The 20,373-nt window shown below is 52.5% G+C and overlaps 1 protein-coding gene across 1 annotated transcript in view; it reads left to right on the top strand.

Annotated features, from left to right (window-relative positions):
- Positions 1-19,220: 19,220 nt before the first annotated feature.
- LOC144781570 (protein phosphatase 1 regulatory subunit 14A-like) overlaps positions 19,221-20,373 on the top strand; it is a 230,867-nt gene continuing 229,714 nt past the window's right edge. Inside the window, exon 1 of the mRNA XM_078660480.1 lies at positions 19,221-19,732. Within this exon, the coding sequence (XP_078516606.1) occupies positions 19,523-19,732 (210 nt within the window). The 5' untranslated portion in view covers positions 19,221-19,522. The remainder of the gene's footprint in view (positions 19,733-20,373) is intronic.

The following is a 20,373-nucleotide window of genomic DNA, read 5'->3' on the forward strand; positions in this document are numbered from 1 at the left end:
CTCACACCACACTTACGAACGGACACCACACTGTAGATTTTCAGTAACAAGTTCTTTATGAACAGTAAGAAGAAATCAGCACTCTTATTTACAAGCAATCGAGGGATCGTAAAGTCTCAGAAATAAGGGAAGAGGGAAGCGGGACAGTCTCAGTCTTTAGGCCAGTGCGAAGCGTACCCTGCGCACAGCTCTCAATCCTAGAGCTGGGGGGTACGGAAGATGATGGTCGTACTGGCTGCTTCACTCACTTCGGGTCGACTCAGGTTGTGTTGGTAGCTTCGATGGTCCAGCCGGACCAGAGTACTCCTCGAGCCGCGACGAAGTCAGCAGGGCTCGATCTGGAGGTTAGTTCTTGAGGAGCCACGATCACGTCAGCAGGGCTCAGGAGGTTTCCACGCAGGTCTTTAGAGTTCACGATCGAGCCGCGACAGCGTCAGCAGGGCTCCGATGTTCTAGTTCCGTCTTTACGAGGATGAGCCGCAACAGCGTCAGCAGGGCTCCGAAGTTCCAGTTCCGTCGTTACGAAGATGAGCCGCGACAGCGTCAGCAGGGCTCGAAGAGTTCGAAGGTTCAGTTTTCCCCAAGGGTAAGCCGCGATCAGATCAGCAGGGCTCTCTTGTCCAGGATACAACTGCCCGCTAGTTGTTGGGCGGGCCTTGATATAGTCCAGGGGCCCTTTGATGTCCGGACCCTCGCAGGCAGAGGTCTCATGCCTTGGGGGCTGGTCGTTGGAGAGGTCTGTCGGTTGGCCCTTTGATCCCTTTGAAGATGCGTCCGGGGATTCCCAGATGCCCAGCAGGGTCTGGAGCCAGCTCTCGGGGAGGCCAGAGGTGCGATCAAAACCGGCCCCCATGGGAAGGCCAGAGGTGTGAGAGAAACCAGTCTCTCAGGGGAGGCCGGAGGTGCCATCGAAACTCCCTGTCTTATCTCACTCAGGGAGCCTTTTACCCCCCAGCCGGGACTGGCGCGTCTGGAGCATAAGTTTCACTGGCGCCGGGGTCATGCAAGGCCCAAGGAGTCAGGGACCTCGTGTAGGGAAAATGGCGGCCGGGCCCTGTGGGGTGAGGCAGGTTCGGGGTGCCCGGGGCCGGGAAGAAGGACAGGGAATGCGGGGCTGGTCGTCGGTTGGTGGGGTCGTGTAGGGAGTTTGGGCATATGTGGACAGGACGACCAGGGACTTCTGGGTGCAGAGCTAGGCTAACGGGGTGCTGAGGAACGGGGGGGAACCACGCCACGAGGCCAGGTCCAACACGCGTCCCCCCCAGCTGAAAGGCAGAGAGAACTACCCATCCCCTTGGGGGTTCTCTTCACTGAGGCGGAAGAACCGGGACAGGCCGTCCGCGTTGGCGTGGTCAACACCAGGCCGGTGTTCAACAGTGAAATCCATCCCCTGGAGGGAGATGGACCATCGCAACAGTTTGGGGTTCCCCCCTCTCATTTGCATTAGCCACCGGAGGGGTCGGTGGTCGTTTTGGACCAGGAAGTGAGTACCGAAAAGGTAGGGCCTCAGCTTCTTCAGGGCCCAAACCACCACGAAGGCCTCCCGCTCGATGGTGCTCCACCTTTGCTCTCGAGGGAGTAACCTCCGGCTAATGAATGCCACTGGCTGGTCTAGGCCCTTGTCGTTCATCTGGGACAGGACTGCTCCGATGCCATGCTCGAACGCGTCCGTTTGGACCACGAACTCTCGGGAGTATTCGGGGGCCTGTAGTACTGGGGCAGTACACATGTCGTCTTTCAATGCTTCGAACGCCTCTTGGCAGGCGGAGGTCCAACTAACTTTCTTCGGTTGGTTTTTGGAGGTCAACTCCGTGAGGGGGACTACGATGCTGCCATACCCTTTTATGAATCGCTGGTAGTACCCCGTGAGTCCTAGGAACGCCCACACTTCCGTCTGGGTTGTGGGGCCTCCCAGGCCACAATCGCATCGATCTTGGGCTGAAGGGGGGCCACTAGGCCGCTCCCGACCTGGTGCCCCAGGTAGACCACGGACCCTTGTCCGATTTGACATTTGCTGGCTTTGATGGTGAGGCCCGCCCGCTGCAGGGCCATCAACACCTCCCAGAGGTGGTGGAGGTGCTCAGTCCAGTGGGAACTGAATACCACGATATCGTCAAGATATGCGGCGCTGAATCCCTCCAACCCAGCAAGTATCTGGTTGACCAGCCTCTAGAAGGTGGCGGGGGCATTCTTCATTCCGAAGGGCATCACCCGGAAATGGTAGTGGCCATCCGGGGTGGAGAAAGCGGATCTCTCTCTGGCCCCCTCTGTGAGAACGATCTGCCAGTATCCGCAGGTCAAGTCAAAAGTGCTGAGATAGCGAGCAGACCCTAGGCGGTCAATGAGCTTGTCTGCTCGGGGAATGGGGTGGGCATCGGTTCTGGTGACTGCATTGAGCCTGCGGTAGTCTACGCAGAACCTCAGCTCGGGAACAGCGCCGGGGCGGCCACCTTCGGTACCAGGACCACGGAACTGGCCCATGGGCTGTCAGAGGCCTCGACCACTCCCAGGGCTAGCATCTTGGAGACTTCGGCCTTGATGCAGGCCCGGACTCCGTCAGGGACGCGGTAGGCTCTGTGCCGTACCGGAGGGCTGTCCCAGGTGTCCACATCGTGGATGCACCAACTGGTGATGCCGGGGACGAGAGAGAAGGGGTCAGAGAACTGTCCCAGTAACTGGCGACAGTCCTCACGCTGCTCGGGGGTGAGGGAGGAGGAGAGTCTCACTCCCTCTACGGAGCCATCTTTTTCCTTCGCACACAGGAGGTCGGGGAGAGGCTCCGTGTCCTCTTCCGCTCCGTCGTCGGTGGCGAGGAGCAAACTCAACTTGGACCGCACGAAGTGGGATTTGAGGCAGTTCACATGAAGGACCCTCAAGGGGTTCCTGGGGGACTGCACATCTACGAGGTAGGTCACCTGGCTCTTGCGTTCCACCACCTTGAAGGGCCCTGTCCATTTGTCCTGCAGGGCACAAGGCTCCACCGGGGCCATCACCCAGACCTGCTGTCCGGGCTGAAACTCGACCAGAGTGGCATTCTGGTCATACCAACGTTTCATCTCTTCTTGACTGGCCTCGAGGTTTTCCTCGGCCAGCTCGCGGAACTTCCGAGTCTGGTTTCGGAGGGCCAGGATGTATCGAAACACATCTGGGGGGGGGGGGATCCTGGGCTGCCGTCTCCCAACCTTCTTTGACCAGGCTGAGGGGCCCCCGTAGGGTGCCCGTACAGCAGCTCGAAGGGGCTAAACCCCAAGGATTTCTGGGGAACTTCTCGGTAAGCGAACAGGAGGCAGGGAAGGAGGACGTCCCACTTGCCCCTCAGGGGTTCCTCGAGACCCATGATCATTCCCTTGAGTGTACGGTTGAATCGCTCAACCAGGCCGTTACCTTGGGGGTGGTATGGGGTGGTGAACTTGTACATCACCCCACACTGTTGCCAGAGGGACTTCATGTACTTGGAGATGAAGTTCGTTCCTCGGTCGCTCACCACTTCTCGCGGGAATCCCACCCGGGAGAAGATCCCCATGAGGGCCCGCCCCACGACGGGGGCCGTCACAGTTTGGAGGGGAATGGCCTCGGGGTACCGAGTGGCATGATCTACTAGGACAAGGATAAACCGGTGGCCTAAGGAGGTCGGGGGGTCTAGAGGCCCCACGATATCTATTCCCACCCGTTCAAAGGGGGTACTGACCACGGGGAAGGGTTGGAGGGGAGCCTTGCGCCTCCCTCCACTCTTTCCGCTGGCCTGACACGTGGGGCATGACTTGCAGTGAGCCTCCACATCGTAGCGCATGCGGGACCAGTAAAAGTGAGTGACCAGGCGGTGGTAGGTCTTGTCCTGTCCCAGGTGTCCCGCCAGGGGCACATCGTGGGCCAGGTTCAGGAGGAAGCAGTGGAAGCGTAGGGGTACCACCAGCACCCGGGCTGACCCTAGCTCGGCGGACTTCTGTTCACTATATAACAGGCCGTTTTCCCAATAGACAAGGTGGGGGCCGGTCTGGTCACCGGCGGCCTGGGCGGCGGCCTGCTGCCGCGGCCCAACCAGGGAAGGACAGGAGGTCTGTTCCAGGCAGAATTCTTCTCGGGAAGGTCCTCCTTCCTGGCGCCACTAGGCTAACTCAGGAAGGTCGTCCAAGTTCGTGGTCTGTTCGACGACAGGGCCTAGGGGACCTGCGTCGGGGTCAAGGGTCTCACTGGGGGGCAGCTCGGGAACCTCGGGTCGCTCGCTGCCCTCCGGGTCGCCAGAGACCGGGCGAGGGTTCTCGGGTTCCACCCCCCTGGGGGGGGGGACACTAGGGCAGTCATAGATCGGGTGTTCACGCATGCCCATTCGGGCAGGCCCACCATCTCCAGGTGGGTCCTTCGCTCTACCTGCTTCCACGGGGAGCTCTCCAGGTCGTTACCCAGTAGACAGTCCACGGGCATGTCGGTGCGGACCGCTACTCGTAAGTCCCCGGAGACTCCCTGCCACTCGAACGGGACCTGAGCTATTCGGCAGGTGCGGCCGGAATTGTCGGCTGAGATTACCCTGCAGGAGGCGTGGGGTATAATTTGGTCTTCTGTGACTAGGTGACACCTCACTGCAGTAATGCTGGCCCCTGTGTCTCGGAGGGCCCCTATGCGGTGCCCGTTGACAGTCACTTGCTGTCTGTACTTTTCAGTGTTGTCAGGCAGGGGGCCCCGGGGACCATTTCTCTATCCCCCAACGAGACTAAGGTCATGGCTGCTGGTTCCCACCCCTCGGGGTCCTCTATCTCATCCTCTTCTAAGGCTACTGTGGCTAGCTGGCGCGCAGGGGGGCTTGCAGCGGCTGTTTTCTTGAGCAGGGGGCACTGGGGGTCATTGGCATAATGCCCTGTTTGCTGACATCGGTAGCAGGCTGTGCTGATTCGGGGTCCTTTTGTAGCTGGGGGGAACCCTGCTCTCGCTGTGGGAGGAGAGGTTCCAGATTGGTTTCTGGGAGGGCTGCGTGGGGGCCCGGCCTGGGACCCCCTCTGTCTATTCTGACCTCCCCCTCCCCTCTGGCGGGAAGATCCTTGCTCATTTCGGCCATAGTCTCCCACGGGACCCCGTGGGACTCTGGTGCTCACCCAGTGATCTGCTTCGACAGCCAGCTTCCGGGGGTCTGCCAATTTGCTGTCCAGAAGGTGCTGTCTCAGTTCCACAAAGCAGTTGGTGGATAAGTGTTCATAGGCGATGAGATCAATGTGTGCTTCAAAAGTGGTCACCTTGCTGCCCTTGATCCACCTTTTCAAGGCCCGGCTGTAGAAATTCACATATTCTACCCAGGTGGTGCCGGGGAGCTTTTTGCAGTCTCTAAACCGTTGTCAGTACATCTCTGGGGTGAGCCCATATCGGGATAGCAGGGCATCCTTCATATGGGGATAAGAGTTCATGACGGTGGAGGGCAGGTCCAGCATAGTGTCTCTTCCCTCACTGAGGAAGCGGCCCCATAATCCGGCCCCCCAATCCTTTTCGGGTACTCGGTGGGAGGTCATGGCGACCTCATATGCCTTGAACCATTGCTGGATGTCGTCCCCCTTGTAATACTCCTTCACGACGTCCTTGGGTATATGTACTTTGGCCTCCACCGGGGAAGGGGCTTCTCTGTTCCCCGGGGGTAGGGAGTCTTTGCTTCTGGCTTTGAGTTCCAGTTCTTTCAAGCTGCGCTCATGTTCAAGCTGGAGTTTCTATCCTTCATGCTCCCTCTGGAGCTTCTTCTCCTCCAGTTCTCCTTGCAGCCGTAATTGTTCTACGGCCAGTTTCTTTTCGGCCAACTTGAGTTCTCCTTCCATTTTAAGGCGTGCCAGCTCTAGTTCGTGGCTTCGGTTGCGTTCTTGGTCTGTCATCTCCTCCGGTGACAGACCTCTCTCCTCGCTAGGACTCCGCATCAGGGAGTCTGTTCTATCACCCTCTTGGCCGCGGGTTTCGGTCTGTGGCCCTCCCTCTACGCCGTCTCCTTCTGGTGGGGGGAGGAGGGCCCCAGCCTCTACCCAGGCTGTCAGGACTTTTTGGAAGTCTTCTTTGGTGCTTAGACCAGTGGTAGCGATGTGAAGTTCCTTGCAGAATTGTTTTAGTTCCTTGTGGGTATACTCTTCCAGAAGGTCCTTTTGGAATGCGGTCTTTTCGCTTGTTCCGGTGAGACTCATGGTTGTTCTTCGTTCAGGTAGTGTGTCAGTCGTTTTACTGTACGATCTCTAGACATAGGCTCTTATCCCGTCGCTTGCCACCAATGTTAGAAGGGGCGATCCCAGAGGGCCAGGCTATGCTCTCCCGACCACTCCATGACCCACCTCTCCCACAAGAAATGCCGAGTCTTAACGTGAGGTCCCCACCGGAGAGGACTTCGAGTCTAGGATCGTACACACTGAGCTCACACCACACCTACGAACGGACACCACACTGTAGATTTTCAGTAACAAGTTCTTTATGAACAGTAAGAAGAAATCAGCACTCTTATTTACAAGCGATCGAGGGATCCTAAAGTCTCAGAAATAAGGGAAGAGGGAAGCGGGACAGTCTCAGTCTTTAGGCCAGTACGAAGCGTACCCTGCGCACAGCTCTCAATCCTCGAGCCGGGGGTACGGAAGATGATGGTCGTACTGGCTGCTTCACTCACTTCGGGTTGACTCAGGTCGTGTTGGTAGTGTCGATGGTCCAGCCGGACCAGAGTACTCCTCGAGCCGCGACGAAGTCAGCAGGGCTCGATCTGGAGGTTAGTTCTTGAGGAGCCACGATCACGTCAGCAGGGCTCAGGAGGTTTCCACGCAGGTCTTTAGAGTTCACGATCGAGCCGCGACAGCGTCAGCAGGGCTCCGATGTTCTAGTTCCGTCTTTACGAGGATGAGCCGCAACAGCGTCAGCAGGGCTCCGAAGTTCCAGTTCCGTCGTTACGAAGATGAGCCGCGACAGCGTCAGCAGGGCTCGAAGAGTTTGAAGGTTCAGTTTTCCCCAAGGGTAAGCCGCGATCAGATCAGCAGGGCTCTCTTGTCCAGTATACAACTGCCCGCTAGTTGTTGGGCGGGCCTTGATATAGTCCAGGGGCCCTTTGATGTCCGGACCCTCGCAGGCAGAGGTCTCATGCCTTGGGGGCTGGTCGTTAGAGAGGTCTGTCGGTTGGCCCTTTGATCCCTTTGAAGATGCGTCTGGGGATTCCCAGACACCCAGCAGGGTCTGGAGCCAGCTCTCGGGGAGGCCAGAGGTGTGATTGAAACCGGCCCCCATGGGAAGGCCAGAGGTGTGAGAGAAACCAGTCTCTCAGGGAAGGCCGGAGGTGCCATCGAAACTCCCTGTCTTATCTCACTCAGGGAGCCCTTTACCCCCTAGCCGGGACTGGCGCATCTGGAGCCTAAGTTTCTCTGGGGCCAGGGTCATGCAAGGCCCTAGGAGTCAGGGACCTCGGGTAGGGAAAATGGCGGCCGGGCCCTGTGGGGTGAGGCAGGTTCGGGGTGCCCGGGGCCGGGAAGGAGGACGGGGACTGCAGGGCTGGTCCTCGGTTGGTGGGGTCGTGTAGGGAGTTTGGGCGTACGTGGACAGGACGACCAGGGGCTTCTGGGTGCAGAGCTAGGCTAACGGGGTGCTGAGGAACGGGGCGAACCACGCCACGAGGCCAGGTCCAACACTCCGGGTGCCGTAGTCCTCGACACCTTCATTACAAAGTGAGATAATCCATCTTACTGACAGAAAAAAAGAAGAAAGGAATGCTGGACCTACCCTCCCCCCTCCCGCTGGGAGTACATAAGCGTGCAGGTCCCAGCATTCCCTCTGAAATACCAAGCCAAGGATGAAGGCCAGCAGATCGGGAGGGAAGTCATGAAGGTGTCGAGGACTACGGGACCTGGAGTAATGAAGATTACCGGTAAGTAATAGGACATTACCCCAGGTCCCTACGTCCTCGACACCTTCATTACAAAGTGAGAAATACCAAAGCAGACCCCGGCATTCATCCAGAAAAAAACACAACAAACCACCAGGACAGCAAAAAAAACAGAGAATTATTGACAAACAGAAGAATCAGGAGCGAACACAGCCCAACACCCCCAAAGCAAAACCGCCCTCATCCCCCAGCTGATTGAGATGGAGGTAATGCCTGATGAAAGTATTAGAAGAAGCCCTAGTGGCCGCCCTACAGATCTCAGAGAGAGGAACACCCCGGACCTCTGCCCAAGAGGCCTCCACCCCCCTCGTAGAATGACCCTGAACACCCACAGGAGGAGGGGACCCAGAAAGAGAGTAGGCCAAAGAAATGACCTGTTTTAGCCAATGACCGATCGACACAGAGGAAGCCCTACCCCACGGGAAGCAGCCCCAAAGGAGACAAAAAGCGAATCAGTCAGGCGAAAAGCTGCTGTGCGCTCAAGATAAATGTGCAAAGCCCGGCACACATCCAACAAAGACCAACTGGGACCACCAGAGGAATCCAGAACAGAGCCCAAAGCAGGCAAGACCAACTCCTGGCATCTGTGAAACTGTGAAGCAACCTTCAGCACAAATGAAGAATTAAGGCAAAGCACCACCCCACCCTCCGGAAAGGACAAGAAAGGCGCACGCACCATCAAAGCCCCCAACTCGCCAAGGCGACGAGCAGAGGTGATGGCCACCAGAAAAACAACCTTGAGAGTAACGAACTTCAAGTCCACCTCAGCCAAGGGCTCAAAAGGAGGACCAATCAAAGCCCGAAGAACCAAGGGCAAATCCCACAGGGGAAAGGAAGGGCGCGACACAGGATGAGAAAGAGAAAAGCTACGTAGCTGACGAGAAACCAAGTCCTCACCATCCGAAAGGTTACCCCACGGAGAACGAATCGCCCAAACAGCCGCCCACTGAGCACGCAAAGTGGGCACAGCCCAACCCTTCTCGAAACCTTCCCACAAAAACTGAAGCAAAGACCTTCAAAGAACAGTGCAAAGGGGAAAGGCCCAACGCCGAACACCAGCGACTGAAATTACCCCAATGCCGATCATAAGACTTGAGGGTAGAAGGCCGACAGGAACCCTGAAGGGCCACCGCTAAATGTTCCGGCAAACCGCGCCGCCTCCACCCCTGCCTCTCAACCTCCACACCGACAGCCGCAATTGGAGAAGAGACAGGGATGGGGAAGACCTCAGGGGAGACGGGGACAGGGGGAGAAACCAGGGGCCCCGCACCGCCAAAAGACGAACCGTCGGAAACCACGACCTCCGAGGCCAAAAGGGCAGGACCACCACCACCTCCCGATCTTCCAGACACAGGTGGGACAGACATCTGGTAATCAGAGCCAGAGGAGGAAAGGCATAAAGATTGCCAAGGAATCGACAGGGCATCCACCCCCCAACAACCCTCCTGCAGAAACCGGGAGCAGAAGCGAGGAAGCTGTGCATTGTGCCGGGAGGGAAAGAGGTCCAGAAAGGGACGACCAAACTTCCCGCACACAAGCCGAAACGCAACCGGGGTGAGAGACAACTCCAGAGTACCCGGAAAGCAACGACTCAGAACATCCGCCACACAGTCGTCCACTCCCCGAATATGAATCGCAGTCAAAGACAGCGGATGACCCTCCGCCCAACAGAACAGGGGAACGACCACCGCGTTCAAAGAGGTTGAACGAACCCCCCTTTGATGATTGAGATAAGCCACTGTTACCATATTGTCGGACCGCACCAAAATGTTCCGGCCGAGCAACAGACCCCGAAACCCCATCACAGCACCGGACACAGCCATCAACTCCCTCCAGTTGGAAGACCGGTGACTCTCCAGGATGGACCAACAACCTTGAAGGGACCGAGACCCCAAGGTCGCCCCCCACCCCAAGGAGCTGGCATCCGTCGTTAAGACCAGAGAAGGAGAAGTCTGCAAAGGGAGACCTTGAGAGAGATGGACCCTCACCGACCACCAAAGAAGAACCGGGAGTACCACAGGAGACACTGGTAGAAGAAAATACAAGTCGCTGGACAACGGATTCCAGTGAGACAGGAGGTACAACCAAAGGAGGCGCAGGTGAAAACGCGTCCAGGCCACCGTAAAGACAGTCGCTGCCATCAGACCCATAAGACGCAACCAGAGGCGCACCGGAAAGGAACCCCCGCCCGGAATTGCTGCGCAAGGGACACCAGGGTCACAATCCGAGAATCGGACAGGAACACGCGGTTGAGATCCGTACGGAAGCGAGCCCCAATGAACACCAGGTCCTGAGACGGAGACAGCTGGCACTTCGGTAAGTTGATCAGAAACCCGTGTTGACGCAACGCAGAACACACCAACTCCCGGGCCTCCAACAATAGGACCCGAGAGGGAGCATGGACCAACCAGCCGTCTAGGTAGGGACACACCATCACCCCTCGGAAATGAAGCCAGGCGGCCAAGGGAGCCACCACCTTCGTAAATACCCTCGGGGCAGACCGAAGACCGAAGGGTAAGACCTGGAACTGACAGTGACGCCCCCGAACACAAAACCGCAGAAAGCGACGGGACCGAGGATGCACTGGGACATGGTAATATGCGTCCTGAAGATCCAGGGTACAGATGAAGTGACCCGGCAGCACCAAAGGAATCACCTTCTGCAAAGTCTCCATACGAAAGGGCAACCGTACCACCCACTGGTTCATCACCTTCAAGTCCAAAACCAGGCAGAAACCCCCCATAATTTTGGGTACCAGAAAGATCAGGGAATAGAAGCCCATCCCCACCTCCAAAGGAGGAACCTCCTGAATGGCACTCTTTCGAAGAAGATCCTCCACCCCGCAAGAAAGATGAGCCCTCTTGGACCGGCAAGCAGGCCAAGGAGTCGGGCGCACGCCGGAATCGGGAGGGGAAACAGAGAACTCCACAACATAACCCACGCGAATGACATCCAACACCCAGGCATCGGAACATGACTGAACCCAGGCATCCAGGGAAGAAGTGCAGCCGCCCTCCTACCAACAACCCAGGAACAACAGCCAAAGAGTCAGGAACGCGGCTTTGCAGGAGGAGGGGACCTAGCCGTACGATCCCGACCCCGGCCAGAAGCAAAACTCCCATGGCCCTTCCCAAACTGCCTATGATAGGAAGGGCGGAAGAAAGACTTAGGCTTAGAAGGGACAGGAGCAGCAGAAGAACCCTTAAAAGAAGAAGAGTGCTTCTTCTCTTTAAACAGCTTGTGCAACTTGGATTCCAACTCTCCCCCAAACAGCATAGTACCCTGGAAGGGCAAAGGCAAGGCACAAGCCTTCTGAGCAGAGTCAGTTTTCTAGTCTTTAAGGACAAGACTGCGACGCGCCGCCACACAAGCCCCACCGGACAGTGCAGACGCACGCACCACATCAAAAGAGACATCAGACAGAAGTTCCACCTGACGCTCGATATGCTCAAGAATACCGGAACAGTCAGTGGCATAGTCCATCGACTGATAGAGAGTCTTAATGTCAGACAGCAGAGACTGCGAAACATATGTCCCATAGACACCAGCCCGCAAGGCCAGGTGGGAACCGGAATAAACCTTCTTATCGCCTTCTTATCCACCGGATCATTCAGTACGGCATCCTCAGCCAAGGAAGTGCGACCCACCAACCTAGCCACAAAGGAGTCAATAGGGATGGAATCCGGAAGTTCAGTAGCCATCTCCTGCAGAGGATAAAGCCGAGCCATAAACCGAGGAACCAAAATGCGATCCGGATCAGGCCACTGTCTCTTCAGGGCATCCTTAAGGAAGGGATGTACCTGAACATCAACCGTGGCCGTACTCTGAAACTGTCGCAACAAAGGACCCCTAGAGGTACTGGGAACAGCCTCATCCAGGAACCCCATGTTCTCCTTCACATGCTTCAGAATGCCAGGCAGAGCGTCCTTATCAACATACTTGCCCTTCAGGTCAGTGTCCCCAGCCCAGGCAGACTCATCGCCAGAATACTCAGAGGACACCGGAGCCGGTCCCCTGCGGCGGGCCCCAACATCACCCATCTCTGATAAAGTCTCTCTGACCAAGCGCTTAAGATGCGCATCCTCACCCCCACCACGGCGCCTGAACCGGGCAGGAGAAGGAGATCGTGAAGCATCAGAAGACGAGGAAGAAGATCGCTCTCTATGACGCCGCTTCCTCGAACTTTTCCCCATCTCAAACAACGCCTGGAGAAGAAAAAGACCAACTCTGCACAGTATCACCATTGAATCCGTGAAAAACCGATATGCGGTACTCACCCCACCTACCCGGTTTTAACTGCAGCAAAATCCGCCGGGAACTGAAGCGCCTAATTCACGTCTGGACGGAAGACAGGCACCAGCAAAACCAGAAGGCGTCACCCATCACCAGCCAATCCGGAGACACGGAGAGGCCGCGCCCCCAGTAAGCCCGGCAGACCAGGAGGGGCGGCAATTGGGCAAAATCGGTGCCCACGCAGTATTACCACCTCCGCGCGGCTCGGGAAACATCCAGCCAGCCCGCGACACTCCCCCCAAGCCCGTCAGGGAGGGAGAGGCAAAACACCAGAGGGACTGAACAGCAGGCCCCCACACGTAAGTACAGCAACCAAAGGCGCGCACACGCTCCTGTCACGTCAAGATCCCTGTCAGAATTACAGAAAAAAAAGAACAGAAGGAATGCTGGGACCTGTACGCTTATGTACTCCCAGCGGGAGGGGGGAGGGTAGGTCCAGCATTCCTTTGTTCTTTTTTTCTGTCAATGAAATGGATTATTTCACTTTGCAATGAAGGTGTCGAGGACGACGGGACCTGGGGGTAATGTTCATGCAACTGCTGGCTGAGATCAGGGGAAACAAATTAGATCAGGAAGCATCATCTGGATTTATATATGTATTCTGATCAATTTTTTTAGGTTTTCTTGGGTGTGAACTACGCTCCAGAGAGTATTGGAGTACGTTCTAGGATTTAAGATGCAGTGCCAGCCTTTATATGAAGAACCTTAAGTTACAAGATTCACATTCTATGATGGAAAGTAACATTCTCCAAAGCAGTTGATTGTGTACCTAAAAGCACCTCTCACAGGTAGGTTGATGGGAGGCTTCAATGCACAGCTGTCAGAGCCTGGAAGTTGCCCTTTGGATACTCTTGTGTTGCGCTGTCCCTGTCGTTGATGTGCAGGGAGCCTATGTCCTTACACTCCGTGGGTTCAAGTTTATAAAAAAGAAGGGAGGTCTCCTCACGTTTCTATTTCAGGGACAAGGAGTAATAAGTAAAAAGAATGAAACCCTAATAGTACCACACAATGGTTTGTTGTATGTATACCTCCATAACTCAAGAAAACCTTACAAATATAAACCACATTCAATATTCCACATGATTAAAAAACAGAAAAAAGTTTTATACATTTTTTATCGTTTATTCCATGTCATATAGTTTTATACTAAACAATCATAGTGCCACACAAAAAGATTAAAAATGTATATAAATATACATCATTCATAGTATAATACAGTTGGTTAAAAAGACTTTTTCAAGAGACAGTTAAAAACAAATTGTCTAACAGGAGACAGTTAAAAACAGGTTGTCGACGCAGCGTTTCGGTTTTTTATAATGACACCTTCATCAGGACAGGGTTCTTTTAAGTTAAAGCATATCGTTTGGCTTTAAACTATGGTCCTCAGTTTTCAATTCACGAGGTTTTTCATACATTTTCAGGATGATTCTTATTAATTTGGTTGAGCATATTCAGACACTGGTACCTCTCTTCATTGTTAGGTGTATCCTTTAGAATAGAGGGCAAGGGAGCCACCTCAATATGGATTTTGTCTCAATTTTCTCTGTGGCTAGTACCTTAACAGCAGGGATTCGGCTTACAGGGCTGCACGCGACTGGATTATCAATGATAGCGACGTGTCCCTCAGCTGTTCTTGTGAGCGGTTTTTCTCAATTTACCGTCTCTTTGTTACGAAATTCGGCCTCCCTGCTCCGCTTGCACCTCGTGTGTTCAGCTGAACACACGAGGTGCAAGTGGAGCAGGGAGGCCGAATTTCGTAACAAAGAGACGGTAAATTGAGAAAAACCGCTCACAAGAACAGCTGAGGGACACATCGCTATCATTGATAATCCAGTCGCGTGCAGCCCTGTAAGCCGAATCCCTGCTGTTAAGGTACTAGCCACAGAGAAAATTGAGACAAAATCCATATTGCGGTGGCTCCCTTGCCCTCTATTCTAAAGGATACACCTAACAATGAAGAGAGGTACCAGTGTCTGAATATGCTCAACCAAATTAATAAGAATCATCCTGAAAATTTATGAAAAACCTCGTGAATTGAAAACTGAGGACCATAGTTTAAAGCCAAACGATATGCTTTAACTTAAAAGAACCCTGTCCTGATGAAGGTGTCATTATAAAAAAACGAAACGCTGCGTCGACAACCTGTTTTTAACTGTCTCCTGTTAGACAATTTGTTTTTAACTGTCTCTTGAAAAAGTCTTTTTAACCAACTGTGTTATACTATGAATGATGTATATTTATATAAATTTTTAATCTTTTTGTGTGGCACTATGATTGTTTAGTATAAAACTATATGACATGGAATAAACGATAAAAAATGTATAAAACTTTTTTCTGTTTTTTTAATCATGTGGAATATTGAATGTGGTTTATATTTGTAAGGTTTTCTTGAGTTATGGAGGTATACATACAACAAACCATTGTGTGGTACTATTAGGGTTTCATTCTTTTTACTTACACTCCGTGGTCCATATTATCAATTACAGCGATAACCTTATCGCTGCTTTAGCAGCAGGAAGCTGCCGCTAAACCGGCGATAAGGGGCTTGATAATATGCCCTTGTGAATTCCCATAGAAGCCCAGGTTCACATCAGAACCTGGGCCTCTATTGGAATTCACAATGGCATATTATCAAGCCCCTTATCGCCGCTTTAGCGGCAGTTTCCTGCCGCTAAAGCGGCGATAATGTTATCGCCGTTCTTGATAATATGGCCCCATGTGTGTAGCTTTTCATACCCGCGCTCAGTTGCCAGCGTTTCTTCATGCTCACATTTGTGACACCGGAGAAATTTTGGCGGTATGGCGCTACTTCATTTTTAAAGGGCTGTTAGGTTTGGTTTGGCCATAATGCTGTGTCTCTTTTCATCAGATGGACTGTTGTCAACAAGAGGGCAACCAATACTAGGATATTCACTTACTCAGCACCTGTTATTGTTCTAGATCCTAAGTTAATGGCCGTTGTGCAATTAGTGTGTTTGCAACTAACAACTAACATTTGTATCGCCCAAGGACATTGACACAGACAACGCCAATAACCCTCTGGTTGCCAAGACCGACTGGCTGTGCACCCAGGATAATGTGCTGCGTGGCTAAACACTTATAAAGTCCAAAAGGCGAGACCTATTGGCTATGCCAATGTGTGTCTTTAAATCCTAACACTTCCTTATTCTTTTGAAATTCTGTTCCAAGCTTCAGTGAAAAGTATTAAGAAAATAAACCACGCCCTTTATAAATATTGAAAATATTAAACTTTGTGTACAGTTTTGAGACACCCCATGGTATGTGTTTACTTTTCCATCAGCCCTCTGACATTTTTAGGGCGAGCTGGCGTTGGAGCGCGAAGCGCTCCCGCCAGCGAGTTCTATAGTCGCCGTGTTCAATGCCAAGGGAGTCTAGAGCTGTGCACGAGCCGCTACTGGCCTGTGCACGAGCCGACTCAGCTATGTGGACGCGCACGTCTCTGGAAGACGTGCTGCGCCCGAGCCGCCTCCCGCTTGTTTTATGACAGATTTATATCCCGGCGCCCTTAATGTCATGGACAAGGGTAAGAAGAAACTCAGCTCAGAGGCGAGTGCTTCATCGAGTGAAAGAAGTCCCTTGATGAGGTAAATATTTCAGATTCACTCACAAACGAAAGGTACCTGCATACACTGCCATGCGAAAGTGCACAAAGTTCGTAATGCACATCATTTTGGGGCATAGTGCAGCATCACTTAGGGTTTTAGTTTCATTTTTGCGTTAAAAGCCGAAATTGTTGCCTTTCAGAATATTTGCAGCCGGGCCTGGTATTGTTCTGCAGCTGTTGTTTTCCCGTTTGAAGACTCTATTGACATCTCAGTGAACCACAAATTAGCGCGCACAGCTGCTCTCAGTAGGGCCACTTGAAGGCCCCACAATAGCACTTGTCAGCAGAATGGCGGCCATGGTGCAGTCTCGAAGAAATAAAGTGGTATATGTCTTCTTGTTGATATAGCTGGCGCTGTAGGATCTTGTGTTCAATGCGCACTTCTGTTTCATTCATGGAGAGGATTTAAACTGGAGTATTTCATGTGACTTTGGGTAAATAGGCGCTGTGTATACCAGAGAGATGTAGTTTAACTTAAAAATTCTTAAAATTGTAACACTTTCTCTGAGTTAATCCAGATTCAGTAATGTTTTTCCTCGTCATGAAAGCTAATAGGAAACTGCCAATCAAAGTAACAATCACAGGACATGTGCAGGGTAGTTAGCTTACGATAGTCACAGTGGTCTCTTATTAATAAAATAAAATAAACACTTTAAGGTGTCGTTATATCTGGCCATTATGTTTAGGGGCCCAGTTAATTTGGTAAAATCTACCAGCGCTCACAGAACAACTTTCTTCTACAAGAGATCAAGAGTGAATGTGTCCCCAAAAGTCAGTGCACGTGATGCTCTTTTTACCTGATTTTTTTCTGCCGTTTATGTCTCCTTCCTTCTTGCCCTGAGGCCTGTCTGGAATATGGGCCTTTGTACGGCTCTTGTCTTTTCTCAGACCGGAGTCAAAATTGTGGGTGCAGATTCAGGGTGCAGATTCAGGGTGCAGATTGTGGGTGCAGATTGTGGGTGCAGATTGTGGGTGCAGATTGTGAGTGCAGATTCAGAGTGCAGATTGTGGGTGCAGATTGTGGGTGCAGATTCAGAGTGCAGATTGTGGGTGCAGATTGTGGGTGCGGGGTCCGGTTCCGAGGATTTTTGAAGGTTAAAAAGCGGGTTGTGAGCGCTGAGGGCGATGTGCCAGGCAGGGTGCAGATTCAGAGTGCAGATTCAGAGTGCAGATTCAGAGTGCAGATTCAGAGTGCAGATTGTGGGTGCAGATTGTGGGTGCAGATTGTGGGTGCAGATTCAGGGTGCAGATTCAGGGTGCAGATTCAGAGTGCAGATTGTGGGTGCAGATTGTGGGTGCAGATTGTGGGTGCAGATTCAGGGTGCAGATTGTGGGTGCAGATTGTGGGTGCAGATTGTGGGTGCAGATTGTGGGTGCAGATTCAGGGTGCAGATTGTGGGTGCAGATTCAGGGTGCAGATTCAGGGTGCAGATTGTGGGTGCAGATTCAGAGTGCAGATTCAGAGTGCAGATTCAGAGTGCAGATTCAGAGTGCAGATTCAGAGTGCAGATTGTGGGTGCAGATTGTGGGTGCAGATTGTGGGTGCAGATTGTGGGTGCAGATTGTGGGTGCAGATTGTGGGTGCAGATTCAGGGTGCAGATTCAGGGTGCAGATTGTGGGTGCAGATTGTGGGTGCAGATTCAGAGTGCAGATTCAGAGTGCAGATTGTGGGTGCAGATTGTGGGTGCAGATTGTGGGTGCAGATTGTGGGTGCAGATTGTGGGTGCAGATTGTGGGTGCAGATTCAGAGTGCAGATTCAGAGTGCAGATTCAGAGTGCAGATTCAGAGTGCAGATTGTGGGTGCAGATTGTGGGTGCAGATTGTGGGTGCAGATTGTGGGTGCAGATTGTGAGTGCAGATTCAGAGTGCAGATTCAGAGTGCAGATTGTGGGTGCAGATTGTGGGTGCAGATTCAGAGTGCAGATTGTAGGTGCAGATTGTGGGTGCGGGGTCCGGTTCCGAGGATTTTTGAAGGTTAAAAAGCGGGTTGTGAGCGCTGAGGGCGATGTGCCAGGCAGGGTGCAGATTCAGAGTGCAGATTCAGAGTGCAGATTCAGAGTGCGGATTCAGAGTGCGGATTCAGAGTGCGGATTCAGAGTGCGGATTCAGAGTGCGGATTCAGAGTGCAGATTCAGAGTGCAGATTCAGAGTGCAGATTGTGGGTGCAGATTGTGGGTGCAGATTCAGAGTGCAGATTCAGAGTGCAGATTCAGAGTGCATATTGTGAGTGCAGATTGTGAGTGCAGATTGTGAGTGCAGATTGTGGGTGCAGATTGTGGGTGCAGATTGTGGGTGCAGATTGTGGGTGCAGATTGTGGGTGCAGATTCAGAGTGCAGATTCAGAGTGCAGATTCAGAGTGCAGATTGTGGGTGCAGATTGTGGGTGCAGATTGTGGGTGCAGATTGTGGGTGCAGATTGTGGGTGCAGATTCAGGGTGCAGATTCAGGGTGCAGATTCAGAGTGCAGATTCAGAGAAAACTCAGCAGTACCACCACCACAGCATCAATCTGTGCAACCATTCAACAACAACTGGTTCAATTATGTTCTCTCAATGTTTCAAGCTTTATTACAAATGTCACAAAAAGATGTTATTTCACTTCTGTTCTTGGATTTTCATCACAATAAAATACACTGAACATAATCTTCACAAACGTTATTTACAAAAGTTTAAGCTATTGCCAATATAAATTACAATCACTTTTATTTAAGTATTAATTATTTTAAAAAATTAAAAGCCGTTGCTATTTGTAATATCAATACATCTAAGTCACGTAAATACAAAACATGTTGCATTACAAATGCTATAGTCGTCACATGTGCGAAAGTTATAACTATTGGCATTGAAAATGACAAAGCTATTAATTTAGCTATTTTCAAAATCAACACATAAATAAAAAAATTGTCATTTACAAGACCAATAGCTCAAACTTTCATAATGCGAGACCTATTGCATTGCAAATGCTTGTTTTCTTTTAGTTTTTTAAACATTAACTTAACAAAAGAGCATTGGTAAAGCCAATAGCTTTGCTCTCAAATTTCAAAGGCACAACCTATTTATTGGTTTTTCCAATGCTTTTTTTGTGTGTCTGTGACTTGTAGCGCTCGTCGTGTTCTCGTTTTCGTTGAGTTTTGTGGCGAATTGTCTTGTTAGAAGTGGTGTGTGATTCTTATGAAACCAAAGAACTTTTTAATGAAATATTGGACAGTCGAAAGGGGTCAATAAACCCCTGTAGCCTGGACAGGCTGCCCGTGATAAAATAATTACTCACATCTGCTCTGTATCATTCAATGACAACGCAGCTGAGCTGAGTCCACAGCAGGATCGCGCTGGGGCCCAGCTGCGCCGCCTCCTCGGCTCGAGCCGGTGTGCTTTATAAATACAGGCTTCAGAGCAGACCACGATGAGTGCTGAACAGAGCCCTGGATAGAGCAGCGGGTTAGGGAGGAAACAGAGGAGTGAACCTGGACGCACGCACGAGCACATAGAGGGATTGCGTGGTATTCCATCTACACCTTCAGTACACAGAACCTTTAAGCTAAATACACCCGGAGTATACATTGGACGCTGCCATCGTCTTCTAGCCCTTGCACTCAGCTGTGCGCGTTAAACAGCAACATCCAACAGTTCATAAAGTTCCGGGCATCTGCACTGGATTAAAGCCCGGACAGGTAACTCAAGAATTTGAACCGGGAGAGCAGAGGCGTCACTTCGCGGTCTCCTCCATCCGATGGCAGCCCAGAAGCTGGGGAAGCGGGGGCTGGGCAAGCTAAACTCCACCCCGTCCACCCCGTGCAGGGGCAACCGTTCCCCGGGGGGCCACGGGAGCCTCCCGAAGCGCCACCGAGTGACGGTCAAATATGACCGCAAGGAGCTGCAGAAGAGGCTGGACGTGGAGAAGTGGATCGACGACTGGCTGGACGAGCTGTACCTGGGCAGGGTGAGTGATGGGCAGTACCGCCCCCCCCCCCTCCTTTAACGGGGTTATTCATGTGGTATACCAGTGCGTCCGAATGTCGGGGGTAGCGCAAGTTGGGGGTAACCAGAATGACATCAGGGACCATACGACCGCCGATGGCGTCACCTGTTTGACCCTTTGTCCCACAGTTATCCCTTGAATAGCCTCCTGCTTACGGTCGAGGGGCCAGGTAACCGGATGGTCAAGAACTGGTAGCCATAGAATATACAGAGGGATCCAAGAACCGCATTTACTTTCTAATTACGCTGCCTTCGTCACACCTGACCCGAGATAGCAAGGTAATTTCCAGGGGAGCCGAAGGACCAATCCGGGGAGGCTGATTGAGCGAGGGAAACAAAAAAGTGACGGGTGGGAGTGGACTGCCTGAATTAATCTCAGCCGCTAGTAATTAGCCGGGGCTGCATTCTATTCCATCGTTTTGTGCCCACCATTGCCGTCCGAGACATGGAACCAAATCAATGACATATGTGCCTAGCACACGTGTTGATTTACCTCGGTATGGCTCTGCCTACCTTGGTCCACGTGCGCTAGTGTGGGTAGCTTGGAGGAAGTCGCTGTGTTGGGGGCGTGGGGGTTCCAGTAATGGTGGTGTGTGGGAGTAC

Source organism: Lissotriton helveticus, chromosome 9, assembly GCF_964261635.1.
Source record: "Lissotriton helveticus chromosome 9, aLisHel1.1, whole genome shotgun sequence".
NCBI classification, from domain to species: Eukaryota; Metazoa; Chordata; class Amphibia; order Caudata; family Salamandridae; genus Lissotriton; species Lissotriton helveticus.